We start from the raw sequence: 14,522 nt of genomic DNA on the forward strand, positions 1-14,522 counted from the left end.
GCTAGAGTCTCTGTGTGGTGTTATACCTTCTTATAGCAAATAGAAGGAACAATATCTTATGGCCTCCAACTTAAATATGTATTAATTATGCCATTTATTTGGGGCTGTCCAAAAGGTGGCCCATGGGCTGTATGTGGCCCTCCAAAGGATTTTTATGGCCCCAAGTCTCAGAGGCTTCATAGACTTTACTATATGACATAATCATTTTAATTTAATCCAGCTCTCGAACATACTATAATGATCGGTCCACTATATGTAATAAGTTGGACAGCACTGGTGGGAATAATTTATTAACATAGGTGCTAAATTGCACAAGTTAGGCTTTCCACAGCAGCCAATCAGCAATTAGTTATGGTACTTTAACTTAGAAACCCTAGCAACCAATCCTCAGCTAACATTTTCTGGTCTACCTGCTATGTGCTACTAGACCTGGAGCAGACATCCAGCTGGTGGGACTGTTATTTCAAATTCACTGTATTAAAAACTGATAAATATTTACAAACTATAAAAAAAGCACATTTTTATTCATTTCTTTGAAAGGTTTACATTTCCTTTCACATCAGCCAACTACAAAGCAACAGATAAGATCTATTACCTATGTTAATAAATGATCCAAGATGTATCAGTATACAAGCACTAAGTAAACTTTTTGCTTACTGCAGACATGACACAAGTGCGTATATGGAATTTTATGAGAAAAAATACATAAATTTCTTCCTTGCTTTGTTTTGCAGGAATGATGTTGGCCAATTGAGATGTTGGAGTCCCAAAATAATAATTTCCAGAAATGAAGCAAATCCACAGTAACAGGGCCTTAACCCTCTCACATTGTTGACCTTTGTCCTGCGTCGTCTAGCTTCAGGATTCTCTTCCTGGCCGCTTCGCTATTTAACTCTACATCAGACTTCTCTGTGTTACTGCAGTCTGTGATAGTGGAACCTTCCTCTGTTCCATCTGGAGAAGATACAGTAGGGTTTAAGGCTTTTATTTCCTGCTCTCGAGGGCGCTTCCAGGCTGGTGTAGTGACCATCCAAACGACCAGGCCGCCAAAAACCAGGATAATGAGACCAAATGTGTTGACAAATATGGCCTCAGGTGGCATTTTACTGTACGGTGGCTCCTTCCTTAGAGATAAAAACATTGAAATGGATTATGTTTTACATTTCCTAGCACAGAAACAGAAAAAGCTGACTCATTTCAGTCAGACCTACAGAGATTTTAAATAGTCAGACTAAGGGGCACATTTACTTACCCATGAATCCGAACCGAATTGGAAAAATTCCGATTGGAAAACGAACATTTTGCGACTTTTTCCTATTTTTTGCGATTTTTTCGGCGCCTTTACGACTTTCCGGAAATTGACGCAACTTTTTTGTTACCAATACGATTTGCGCAAAAAAACTCAAGTTTTTCGTAGCCATTACGATGTGCTCGTATCTTGTCACGACTTTTTCGTATTGAGCGCTCGTAAGCGGCGGGCGAAACTTTCAGACTTAGCATGATTTTGGAAGCCTCCCATAGGACTCAATGGCACCCTGCAGCTCCAACCTGGCCCAAGAAAAGTCACCATACTGAAGCTTGAATGAATCCGAATGTTTCGTACTCGGCGCGAACGCTACGAAAAAAATAGCAACATTTTGCGCAACTTTCGGAATGGCTACGAAAAAGGCGCGACTTTTGGCGCAAGTTTTAACGCTACGAAAAAATCGCCAGATTTTGCGCAACATTCGGAATGGCAACGAAAAAGTCGCGACAATTTTCCGAAAAATCGCAAAATACCGATCATTACGAAAAAAACGCAATCGGACGCATTCGGCCCGTTCGTGGGTAAGTAACTGTGCCCCTTAGACTAAGGCAATGTGTTTTTGGCCAAGCTGGATTTTACAAATTGCCTGTGTTATAGAAATACTATACTTTCTTTACTCCTGTATATGGGGAATTGCTGTATGGCAACATCCTTAAATAGCCCCAAAAATGCCCTGACAGAAATTTGCATTGGTTTTTTTGCTGAGATATTTTTTGCTTGTTTGTTTGGTGTGTCCTCTAAATAAAGGATAGCAGAGGCAGAGAAAGGAGCAGTTAAATGGCATATCTGATGTATGACTGTATGTGCTGATGAATCTACTCCAAAAGACATAAACCTAACACTAGAGGGCTCATTTACTCACACAAGTGCAAAGTGCTATTTTGGATTTTTTTTTGCCCAGGTTGCAGAGTTTTCCCTATAATTCCAGATTTATTTCATGCAAGGGGGACCCTCTTTTGGTGCAACTGTGCTGAAAATTACATTTTCCTACATGGTGCATTGCCACTTAGTGCCAAAGTGCTTAGGTGTCCCTGTTCTGATATTGAGTGCACAAACACACATAAGGGGTTATTTATTGTGTGCAGGGCAGGGTGCAAAGTGCAAAATATGGGCGCAGTCCACCATGCACAGAAATCTACATTCCATGAATGGCAAAGTACAGTACAGTACCCAGAATGCAAGTGTTTTTAATGGCAGTACCTGCAATATATAGTTAAATATAAAATATCTATGTTCCCATAAAAAGGAATTATAACACCCTAAAATATTGTTCTTTATTCCACATTGTCCATACTTACAGGGAGAAGATTAGTTTCTCTGTGATTCCCATTAGAGCAGTGGCTATCACTGTCCCAAAGATTAACAGGCCAGAGTAAACATGAACTGGCATAAGGGCAGCTCGCAGGGTGTCGCGGGCGAAAGGAAGAAGGTAGATTGAAACACCTAGAACAAGCTGAGAAAACAGAATACAACTTGTATTACAATACAGAACCAATTCAGTCTATGTTCCAAGATTGAAGCCGGTCTTACATGCACAGGGAGTAAGTCAATTTATCATTGCCATTTTAAACCCCCCAAATAAGAGCACGAGATTCAGCCTTTAACAAAAGCCCATTTGTAACAGTTGACCCAGAAGCTCTTGGCATGGGTCCAAATGATTCTGAGTAGAGTCCCGAGAGACAGTGTTGCACGTGTTACTTATATGGTTCATTATACTGTTTATATACTGTAAGTAGCCCAAATTTAATTGGAGTTGTTGGAAACTTTAAAAGGGGACCTGTTACCCTAAGAAATAACTCCACATTATTTTCTATATTGTTAGTTGAGCAAAATAAACTTTACTTACACTAAAATATAATATAAATCTTGTTTATTTCCGTCATGGAATTACTCAATCAAAGCAAGCAGGCAGGCACCATTTTGTGGACAGTGTTATGAAGGCAAGCTTTGTATCATGACAAAATCTTCTTTATGTGCCAGAATGGGGGGCCAGATGCCCATACACATGCACTGGCTACACAGTTAGATGAGGAGGAGGGAGGGGAAAAGTGAGATGTGCAGTGACATCTAGGTAGTGCTGAATGGAAAGCTAAAGTTATTGTCTGCCCTCCCTCTATGCCTAAGGCATATGGGTGGGGCAAGCAATATATGATTGACAGCTGGGATTTTTAAATGCCTTTGGATGTTTAACTGGGTATGGATGTGTTAATATAAAAATTAATTTGGGTTTCATGTTTAATTTAAAAAGGACTTTTATTATAAAGCTTTTTATGTCTGGGTGACAGGTCCCCTTTAAGGCAAAGGGGAGCTCATGCTGTGTCATTTACTTTTAGATGAGAAAAGACAACCATCCATGAAAAAAAGAATAATACAGTCTTAAGGTGCCCATACACCTTCAGATCCGCTAGCTTGGCAATGTTGCCAAACGAGCGGATCTTCTCCCGATATCCCCCACCTACGGGCGGGCGATATCGGGAGAATCCGGGCAAATTCGGTTCTTTGGCCCTGGGGCCAAACGATCGAATTATAACGACGAGTATAGGCAAAGTCGGTTTGGGGACCGCAGGCCAGATATCGGCCGGACAGGCCCGTCGGTAGTGCCCATACACGGGCCGATTAGCTGCCAAATCTGTCTAAGGGACCGATATCGGCAGCTAGAATTGGCCCGTGTATGGCCACCTTAATGACCAGTATTCCAATGGGCTGTCAGGATGTAAGAGAAAGCCACGTTGAAACAATACCCATGCTGAGTACTGCACATCTTTATTTCCTTGTATTGTTCCTGGAATTCACAGATTACTATTTGAATCCAAAAAAATGCTTTTGCTGCATATTTACACATATGCATGAATCTGGGCGCTGGGCATATTGCTTGTCTCAGCAGAGGCTAAATCCATAGACCCATACTTCCTATTATGACCAACAGACCATGCTGATCTCTTTCTGTTTATGGGGAATACCTGATCTAAATCAAGATGGGTAATTTACTATGCACAAATGCACTAAAATCTAGGTCTGGCTGTTCTCTGCACCTAGCACTGGCTACAGAGCCACCACTGCCATGTCATTGCTGCCTGCCCCACTGGCACTCTCAAAGGACAACTAAAGCTTAACTAAGAAGTAGGCTAGAAATTCTGCATGTTATGTTTTGGGCTTCTGTACCCACCCAAGGCAAACATGTTATGTTTTGGGCTTCTGTACCACAACCCTTTACCAGGGAAGATTTGTGCGTCTGAAAATGCTCCCAGTAGCTCCCCATCTTCTTTTCTGCTGATTCACAGCATATGCTATTGTCTGCCATCAGTTACTGAGCTTAGGGATTCATTCACAATATATTGTATAAACAGAACATACATGTCACAATATAATTCACATTCCCACTACAAGGCTGCTCATAAACCAAATTGTGATACAGAATTTAATCATCAGCCCTTTGCCAGGGGAACCTCATTATCTGCTTGATGATGTGTGAGGTCCCCTAAGCTCAGCTTCACAACAACAGGCCAGAGCTCACTGAGCATGTGCAGTGCCACTGACACTGAAATGAAATTCAAGATGGTGACCCCTTGTGCACAATTTATCCATTTTATGCACTTTGCATCCTACCCTGTGTTTAGTAAATGACCCTGATACAAAATGACAAGCTCTACTACTTTGTAGTACAAAAAAACAAGTAAGTCAGATCTTTAAAACAAGGCGTTAGGCTTAAATCAACATGCATCTCTAGACAGCAAAATCTTTACTTTAGCAGGTGTATAACTACAATTCACTGCACCCTGTGTCAGCCCTATGGATTTTAATTGGACACTGAGTACCTGTATGAATAAATGATACTTACCTGTAACGCATACAGAATGACAACAGTCAGCCCGATCCAGCTGTGCAGGCTATACATGTTAGGGATGTTTTTGGCATTGTGAAAATCAAACACGGCCACCAGAGCCACAATGGTAAAGACCAATGCAGTGAGATGAAGTCCGGCATGAATAAATTTCATTAGAAGTTTGCTGCAATTCCAGGTCCATGGCAATCTATACACTATGATAGCTGAAAAAGAGGAAAGAGAAAAGCAAGTGACTTGTGAATCCTATTCATAAGCATTTCCATGGGGACACTGCAGCAGGCATACTGCTTGTATTGGCTATAGGCTATAGCATTCTCCACCATCTAGCAGTGATATATAAATGATATTGCATTACGGAGCTTTTTGCTTGAAGAATGATCAAAGAGAAGACATTATCTTAGACAGTGGTAATTAAGCAACTTTGTAATTGTCCTTTTTGGAGGCAGTGATTGAAAATAATGCAGTGGTTTCTAAATTGTGGGGCTGCCCCCCTTTGGGGAACTATCACCTTAACTGAAGGCCAGTTAAGGTGATAATGAATGTGTATTTGCTGCCCTGCATATCCTTGGAACTATGGTTAACTGATCCACCAATATCTACCAATATCTGTACCCTTTGTAAGAATTAAGGGAGGCCCTGGCCAAACTTATGTGCTAAGGTTTTGCCTAGAATGTTACTCTAGAGCAGTTAGTTAATGTGGTTTAATTAAAAAAAAAAAAAACACTAAAAGACCGGGGATTTAAGTTCTGCTGAATTTACAGTTTCCTCTTTTTCTGTTTAATTTTATATTTAATTTCAATAATTTTTTTAAAATCTTGTCCCAGAAGTTGGAATACACAAAAAAGGCAGATTTAGAAATCTCAGGTTCTACCAAAGAAAACGACGTATAGTTTTCTTACCTAAACTAAACCCACCTCCGCAACCCCAGGAAATGCCCCTAAAGTGATAGAGAGCAAAATGTCCAAAAAACATCAGGCATTTTGTGCAACTGAAACGCAATATCTGCTGGCACTTAAAGGGTTAAATAGACAGTTCCCATGATTATAAGGGGTGTCGGCCATATAGTTTAGCTGACCCCAACACCGTAGAGATCAAACATAGGGCCGCTGTTAAGGTAGGACATTGTTCCAAAAGGAACTAGTAAATGAGACAAGGGCAGCCACTCCATTGCAGGGTAAAGCACACACAGGTTATTAAAGTACATACAAATTTAGGCACAAAGGCCGGTAGAATCAAAGCCCAATAATGAGAGAAAAGCATGGAAAAGAGAAGAAGCAGCGGGGCCGGCTTGTGATGTGCTTTACTTTTCCTGCCTCCGTGTCTGCAATCTTATGTATTTTAAAGGAACAGTAACATCAAAATATGAAAGCGTATTAAAGTAATTACAATATGATGCACTGCTGCCCTGCACTGGTATAACTGGTGTGTTTGCCTCAGAAAGACTACTATAGTTTATATAAGCAAAGCTGCTGTGTAGCCATGGGGGCAGCCATTCGAATGAGAAAAGGCACAGGTTACTTAGCAGATAACAGATAAAATGCCATTGTATTCTACAGCAGTGCTGTCCAACTTCTGCGGTGCCGAGGGCCGGAATTTCTCTAGAATACATGGTGGAGGGCCGCTAATGGAAGACAGTTTTGGTAACTCCCCTTTTTTGAACCACACCCACTTCAAACCACACCTATTTTATCACAATGGTGGTAGTGCAGCAAAAACCCAAATGCTTGGTCCTCGCTGCGGGGATATCAACAGTTATTCATATATGAAAGAATTATATTATGTCATATTAAGACATACCCTTAAATCCATATGCCTCCTCCTCCCCTGTGGATAGCACAGCAACCCCCAGCAACATAATTACACACCTTAGGGACCATTTAATGGCTGTTTCCAACTACTAACAAACTCCCAGAACAAACCCCTGTCAGGTTCACCTCTCACAGGCAGCATAGGGCAGGCAAAGTATGGCACACACAGGCAGCATAGGGCAGGCAGAGTATGGCATACACAGGCAGCACTCTGCCTCCCTTATGCTGTCTGTGGGTGCCATACTCTGCCTGCCCTATACTGCCTATGTGCCATACAATGCCTACCCTATGCTGCCTGTGTGTGCCATACCCTCCCTGCCCTATACTGCCTATGTGCCTTACTTTGCCTACCCTATGCTGTCTGTGTGTGCCATACTCTGCCTTCCCCTGAACAGGGGAACAATGTGGATGATTACAGGCTGAGCCTGAGGTGTGAACACTGCAGGGGGTGAACAATGCAGAAACTAAAAGGTGTGAAAAACACAGGGGATTAAATGTTTAAACAATACAGAGGGATTACAGACTGAATCTGAGGTGAGAACCATGCAGGGGGGCAGTTAATCCCAATACTGATACTATTTAAAGATTACACAAAGGTAAGACATCAAAGCAGCCAGACAGGTGGGCCCCCCACACAGAGGGGGTCGCGGGCCGCCAGTTGGACAGCACTGTTCTACAGAGTTTATTTGTTATCTGCTATGTAACCTGTGCCTTTTCTCCTTTTTTCCAGCTTGAATGGCTGCCCCATGGCTACACAGCAGATTATTTATATAGACCAGTGCTGTCCAACTGGCGGCCCGCGGGCCGCCTCTGTGTGCCCCCCCACCTGTCTGGCTGCTTTGATGGCTTACTCTTGTGTAAGCTTTAAATGGTATCAGTACTGTGGTTAACTGCCCCCCTGCATGGTTCTCACCTCAGATTCAGGCAGTAATCAGGCTGTATTGTTTAAACATGTAATCCCCTGTGTTGTTCACACCTTTTAATCTCTGCATTGTTCACCCCTGCAGTGTTCACACCTCAGGCTCAGGCTGTAATCACCCATATTGTTCCCCTGTTCACACCTCAGGAGCAGTAGAAACCCACAAATAATCCCTGCACACTGCAAAAAGAACATATACTGAGGTGGTACTGCAATTAAAACGTTTTTTAATACATAGTTATTGTGCAGACTGTAGGAGCAGTGCCAGCATTGTGTCACTGTAGGCTGTAGCAAGTATGGCACAAACCAGCCAAGAATGGCAAACACAGTGAGAGTATGGCACACACAGGCAGGGTAGGGAAGGCAGAGTAGGGCAGGCAGAGTAGGGCAGGCAGAGTATGGCACACACAGGCCAAGTATGGCACAAACCAGCCAAGAATGGCACACACAGTGAAAGTATGGCACACAGACAGGGTAGGGAAGGCAGAGTATGGCACACACAGGCAGGGTAGGGCAGGCAGAGTATGGCACACACAGGCAGGGTAGGGAAGGCAGAGTATGGCACACACAGGCAGGGTAGGGCAGGCAGGGTAGGGAAGGCAGAGTAGGGCAGGCAGAGTATGGCACACACAGGCCAAGTATGGCACAAACCAGCCAAGAATGGCACACACAGTGAAAGTATGGCACACAGACAGGGTAGGGAAGGCAGAGTATGGCACACACAGGCAGGGTAGGGCAGGCAGAGTATGGCACACACAGGCAGGGTAGGGAAGGCAGAGTATGGCACACACAGGCAGGGTAGGGCAGGCAGAGTATGGCACACACAGGCAGGGTAGGGAAGGCAGAGTATGGCACACACAGGCAGGGTAGGGAAGGCAGAGTATGGCACACAGGCAGGGTAGGGCAGGCAGAGTATGGCAGGTTTTTGCTGTACTACAACCATTAATATGGGTATGGTCATGTGATAACATGGGTGTGGTTTCAAGTGGGTGCAGTTTCAAAAAGGGGAGTGGTCAAAACTGGCTTCCATTATCGGCCCTCCACCACGTAGGTCGGAAAAATTCCGGCCCTCGGTACAACAGAAGTTGGACAGCACTGATATAGACTATAGGAGCGTTCTGTAGCAAATACACCAGTTGTACCAGTGCAGGGCAACAGTACATTACATTTTAATTACTTTAAAACACTTTCATATTTTGGTGTTACTGTTCCTTTAATAAACTGTGTTTGTTTTAATCTTCCTTTTGTTTTTCTTAATTACTTATTACTGGTTCTCATCAGATATGTGGCTGCTCAGTCTGGTTATATTGCCTGGCACTAAGTCTCACGCAAAATTAAGTTCTATGTTTTGGTTCCGTTACATGTACTATCAACATTTAGCCTTGCATGGCTACTGTTAAGGAAGTGCACTGTATTACACTGAATTGCACCTGTAGGCGCCCATACATGCAAAGGTGCCGGCTCAATTTAGTCCTAATTTAGTATGGGAGGAAGTGTCTCCAGTCTGCCCTGCAGGCCTAATCACAGGAGGAGCCATATACCATGCAATGTGCAGTGTGCAAAGTGCAAAAAAGGACACAATCTGCCAATTTTTACACTTTGTGCTCTGCATGGTACCTGTATTGTCACTGGCCTATGTACTTTATTGGAATGTAGAGACCTGTGGCATGCCCCTTGGATCAATCACTACTTGCATGTAAGGTTACCACCTGTCCGGTGTTGACCCAGACAGCCTGGTTTTCAGAAAGGCTTTCTGGGTCAAAACTTTTCAATTTGGAAAACCGGGCAGGACTCTCCAAACCTGGCAAAGCGATCAGACAATCGGCGATCACCACATCATAGCCCCGCCCCATGAAAGCACCAGTCCCGTGACATGATTCCCCCCCCATAACATCACATCCACGCCCCCTGCCCAGCATTATGGCCACCTAAAGGTGGCAGCCCTACCCAGCCAAATTTGGCCACAGAGGGGTTAAACAGAACTTCTTGCTGCTTGTGCGGTTAAAAATTTCTGTGTTTATGTGACACATTTCAGGGATTTGGATTCAATTCAACCAGGCACGTGTATTTGACTGGATCTGAATCCTGCTGAAAAAGGTTGAACCTTGGCTGAAACCCGAAACGAATCCTGGATTTGCTGCATCCCTAGTATATACAGAAAATAAATGTCCCAAAATAGGGCTAATTAGTAGTTAATTCAAAATGGGAAGCTCCTGTGACAACTGTAAAGGCCTGGCTTATTAATGTTATAGAGATGCTAAACCTTTAGTAAGCACTAAGGGGTGCGCAGTAGTGCCCCTTAGTTCACTAGCACTTGTACCCCTGTAAAAAAAGGACCCATAGTAAGTCTGTCCAGGCAGAGAATCTTTAAGGCACTGGTCAGCACAAGGCACCATTGCAGGGCTATTTTTTGTACAGCCAACATTTCATAACAAATTCCAAATCTTCCTAATCTGTTGTTTTCTTCCCAACCACCATGATCTTACAAGTTTGTGATGGAGTACATGAAGACATTTTATTGGCTCCATACATGCAGTGCCATGTGGGTGCCCTGCCTATGAAGATAAGGTGCAGATGCTGTGTGCTCAGTGGGGATAAAGCAGGAGCTTCCAGATAAGCCTGGGATTCTCATTGGCATTGGGTTCTGTGCCCCTTCATGGAGGGACTGAATCGCGAAACTATTAAAGGAGTAGTACACCTTTAAATTAACTTTAATATGATGTAGACATTGATATTCTGAGACAGTTTGCAATTGGTCTTCATTTTTTTTGGTTATTTAGCTTTTTGTTCAGCAGCTGTCCATTTGGTATTTTAGCAACTATCTGGTTGCTAGGGTCTTGTTACCAATCAGACAATTTAACAATCAGACAATCTTAGATCAAGCAGATTCCAATCCAGTATATATAGAAATATCCATTCAGTTAACCATCACTTTTGTTTGGGGGACATCAGTCAAACAGCCTTGGTAATTCTATAAAAGGACAGTCTTTCCTCCTTTATGACCAGCTGTATGAATTCCAACCATACCAGGCTGTCCATGCTAACATCTGGCCTGATTTTACTGCCACAACTGGTATCCAGTAACAGTCCAGATTTTGCAGAACTATAGAATCAATCACTGCTAAACAGTTTGTGTTGCAGGAGGAATCTGAGTGTTGCAGTTCTGCAAAATCTGATGCCTAACCTAGTTCTTTTACTTCATTTTTACTTCCTCCTTTGCAGCTTTCTAACCTGCTAGTCAGTCAGGAACTTAAAGGGAGGCCACACGAGACATAACTGTCCCTCTGGTTGCTTTTGATCCTGACCAGCACACTCACTAACTGAACAGTTATGTTGCTGATACACAAGGCACTTCATTGCCCCTAGAAAGGACAGTAATAAAGAGTAATAGGTGGGCATTATGCATTTTACCCCAAACCAGCCAACCCACCACAGAAAAAGAAAGTCTGGGGCCCCCTTTGCACAAAATAACAGGTGACCCATGACAAAAGGTAATTGTGGGTCAAATAAACAAATTCACATGTTGGTTATTTAAAAGGACAGTTAATTCTAGTACATTGTCTAGGCAAACAGAGCATAAACAATGTATATTTGGCCTTGTTGTCAATCAAAATCTCACACTGACTCCTTCATGTAGACAGACAGATTGCTGAGAGAGGGTTAGTTAATGAGATAAAGCTCATATTATATGTTCATTTTTTTTGACAGTTCGTGATTCATAAACAGTTTCACAAGACATTTTGTGCAGATGGTCTATTGTCACCCTTCTTCACCCCCTCGGGACTGGCAGCACATATAAGGATAACGTATAAAAATGTTGCTTTCAAAATGTCCACTCATTGCCCTGGGGTTGCTAAACTATAATTCTAAGAATCCAGGATCAGCACCTTCTGTAGTGCTGCAGGTTGTATTGTCCCATTTTGTACACACAAGGACTACAGTACTCCCTGGTTGTGTAAAATGAAATAATACAACCTGCAGCAGGTCCTGACTGGGATTCTGGGTATTTTAAGTACACAGAGGCCCAAATAACCAGCCCAATAAATGGTGACTGTCTATGGAATCTTACAGCAGCTTTTCTGGCATTTGCCACAATCCATAGATACTTTTAGGTGCCTTATATTTTAATGTAACAGACTTAATTTAACCCTTTTAATCAAACACAGTGGTGCAACTAGTTACATGGCCTTGCAGCAGAATAATTTTAGTTTCCCCAAACAGTTTCAAAATATATAGAAATGATTCATCTGTTAGGGCCCCATTGGAAGCCCACATTCCTGCCTCTACCCTCCCCTGTGCAGTCACAGAGGCTACTTCCCTATTGCTACACCCCTGGTTCCTCTCATAACAACTGCAAGGTACATAGTACTTCTGTTTAATAAAGCAAAAGAAACCAAAGAAAATGGTTTGCTTGAAACCAATGCCTACAGCAAAAATATTTTGTATTATAATTTTAGGTCATTTTAGAGACTCTGTAGCCCAGCAGAACTTCTGTTAACAGAATATACAGGTATGGGATCCCTTATCCGGAAACCCATTATCCAGAAAGTTCCAAATTATGGAAAGGCCCTCTACCATAGACTCCATTATAAGCAAATAATTCTAATTTTTAAAAATGATTTCATTTTTCTCTGTAATTATAATACAGAACCTTGTACTTGATCCCAACTAAGATATAATTATTCCTTATTGGAGGCAAAACAATCCTATTGGGTTTATTCAATATCTAAATTATTTTTAGCAGACTTAAGTTATGGAGATCCAAATTATGGAAAGATCCCTTATCCGGAATACCCCGGGTCCCAAGCATTCTGGATAACCGGTCCCATACCTTTACCTGTATTCTTACTGACCCTGGATGTTCCTCATAATTTGGCTTAGGTTAGTAAAAGATCATTGCCCAAAACCCTCTGAAAGCCAATGCTGGGAGTTGTAGTACAGATATAGGATCTATTTCTGGATAAGTGATCCCATACCTGTAAAACAAAAGCTAGTGTGACATGCATGGCCAATCTCTATGGACAATCACAAAGTATATATAGCATTGCTGGCAATACCATTACTTTACAGAAGTACTTAAGGGGACATCTTTGGTTGGCCTTGGGGCAAAACAAACTTTTCCAGGGCCCCATGTACATAATGTAGGATTGTCCCTCCAATGGTGATTTAGCTGTTGCAAAGTTGTTTCCATTGCCCCCAACAGTATTTAGCTGTTAGTAGGTGGTGGTGTATTCTAAGAACAGCTGAAGGACCACAGGTTGGGCAACACTGCCATAAAGGGTTACTGCTGCCATTATGTCCTAGTAATGCAATGTTACTCTGCTATACCCTCTGTTGCCCATACTCACAGGTTACAACCAATACACCATGGGGCCTTAATGTGGGTCGCAGATAAAATGGGAGTGTTGCACCCTTCCTAACTCTCTTAACAGGGGAGACGAAATGTGACATACCAATGCCTTGGATGAAGATGAAGCCTGAGGTGACCAAGACTGGGTGCCAGTTGAACTCTGCGGCTCCTCCATCCCAGCCAAGCCCTTCTCTCCAGTGAAGAACCCAAACTAGAGTAAAAATGACTCCCAGGAAGCCCAGCAAGAGGGAGGAAACAAGGAAAACCAAAAAGCTTTTGTAACCTTCCATCTTCAGCTGCCCATGGTCTGAATCCCAAATAACTGTGAGGGGAGGAGGGAGGCTGCAGTGTCAGCTAACACCCCCCTTCCTCCCTGATGGGATGGAGTAAAGGAGGTGGGAGGAGAGAGGACTTCCCCCTCAGCTTGGCTGCCACGGTCACTGATTAAGTCTGTGTTGCGTAATTTCACCCTGGCTGGGATCCCAGATACCTCACATCTTTAGCTGGTCACATGGCGCAAACTTTCTTACTGAGGGAGCAGTCGGGGCTGTCTTTACAGGCAGGCAGGGGATCAGCCCAGGGCCAAAATTGTACATTTAGTGCCACCTCCCCACAAATACTAGCCCTGCATACACTGCTTACTACTCGCTCAACAGTTTACATATTTTCAGATATTCAGTTGTAGCATTGGGGCAATGGCAGCCCGGTGTGTCTGCCAGTGTGTTGCTGCCTATATTTCTTTGGAAATTATTTTTCAAATCAAACTCAACATAAAGCCTCTCCAATATTATACATATATAGGGATACTGAGGCATTTTCACCCTGTTCTAACTAGCCTTGCTTGGGCTGCATTTAGGAATAATTCATTTAAATATATAGTTACATAGTTACATAGGGTTGAAAAAAGACCAGTGTCCATCAAGTTCAACCCATCCAAGTAAACCCAGCACACCTAACCCACACCTACCAATCTATACACTCACATACATAAACTATAAATACAACCACTAGTACTAACTGTAGATATTGGTATCACAATAGCCTTGGATATTCTGATTGATCAAGAACTCATCCAGGCCCCTCTTAAAGGCATTAACAGAATCTGCCATTACCACATCACTAGGAAGGGCATTCCATAACCTCACTGCCCTCACCGTGAAAAACCACCTACGCTGCTTCAAATGGAAGCTCCTTTCCTCTAATCTAAAGGGGTGACCTCTGGTGCGTTGATTGTTTTTATGGGAAAAAAGAACATCCCCCAACTGCCTATAATCCCCTCTAATGTACTTGTACAG

The 14,522-nt window shown here is 42.8% G+C and overlaps 1 protein-coding gene across 1 annotated transcript; it reads right to left on the reverse strand.

Moving 5' to 3' along the window:
• Nucleotides 1-503: 503 nt before the first annotated feature.
• On the reverse strand, nucleotides 504-13,522 carry cybrd1 (cytochrome b reductase 1). Its single transcript, NM_001172279.1, has 4 exons — nucleotides 13,331-13,522; nucleotides 5,145-5,353; nucleotides 2,605-2,759; nucleotides 504-1,124 (listed from the first exon to the last, which is right to left on the reverse strand). The coding sequence occupies exons 1-4, from the start codon at nucleotides 13,515-13,517 to the stop codon at nucleotides 824-826; spliced, it is 852 nt and encodes a 283-aa protein (NP_001165750.1). The 5' UTR covers nucleotides 13,518-13,522; the 3' UTR covers nucleotides 504-823.
• Between the last annotated feature and the right edge of the window lie 1,000 nt (nucleotides 13,523-14,522).

Source organism: Xenopus tropicalis, chromosome 9, assembly GCF_000004195.4.
Source record: "Xenopus tropicalis strain Nigerian chromosome 9, UCB_Xtro_10.0, whole genome shotgun sequence".
NCBI classification, from domain to species: domain Eukaryota; kingdom Metazoa; phylum Chordata; class Amphibia; order Anura; family Pipidae; genus Xenopus; species Xenopus tropicalis.

What these genes read in the sequence shown, in the direction of transcription:
- cybrd1 (NM_001172279.1), bottom strand. Translation starts at nt 13,517, where the DNA reads ATGGAAGGTTACAAAAGCTTTTTGGTTTTCCTTGTTTCCTCCCTCTTG. An exon ending in TCATTCTGTATGCGTTACAG is followed by an intron (nt 2,760 to 5,144) that starts GTAAGTATCATT and finishes CTGTTTTCTCAG; the next exon opens with CTTGTTCTAGGTGTTTCAAT. An exon ending in GAGAAACTAATCTTCTCCCT is followed by an intron (nt 1,125 to 2,604) that starts GTAAGTATGGAC and finishes TTTATCTCTAAG; the next exon opens with GAAGGAGCCACCGTACAGTA.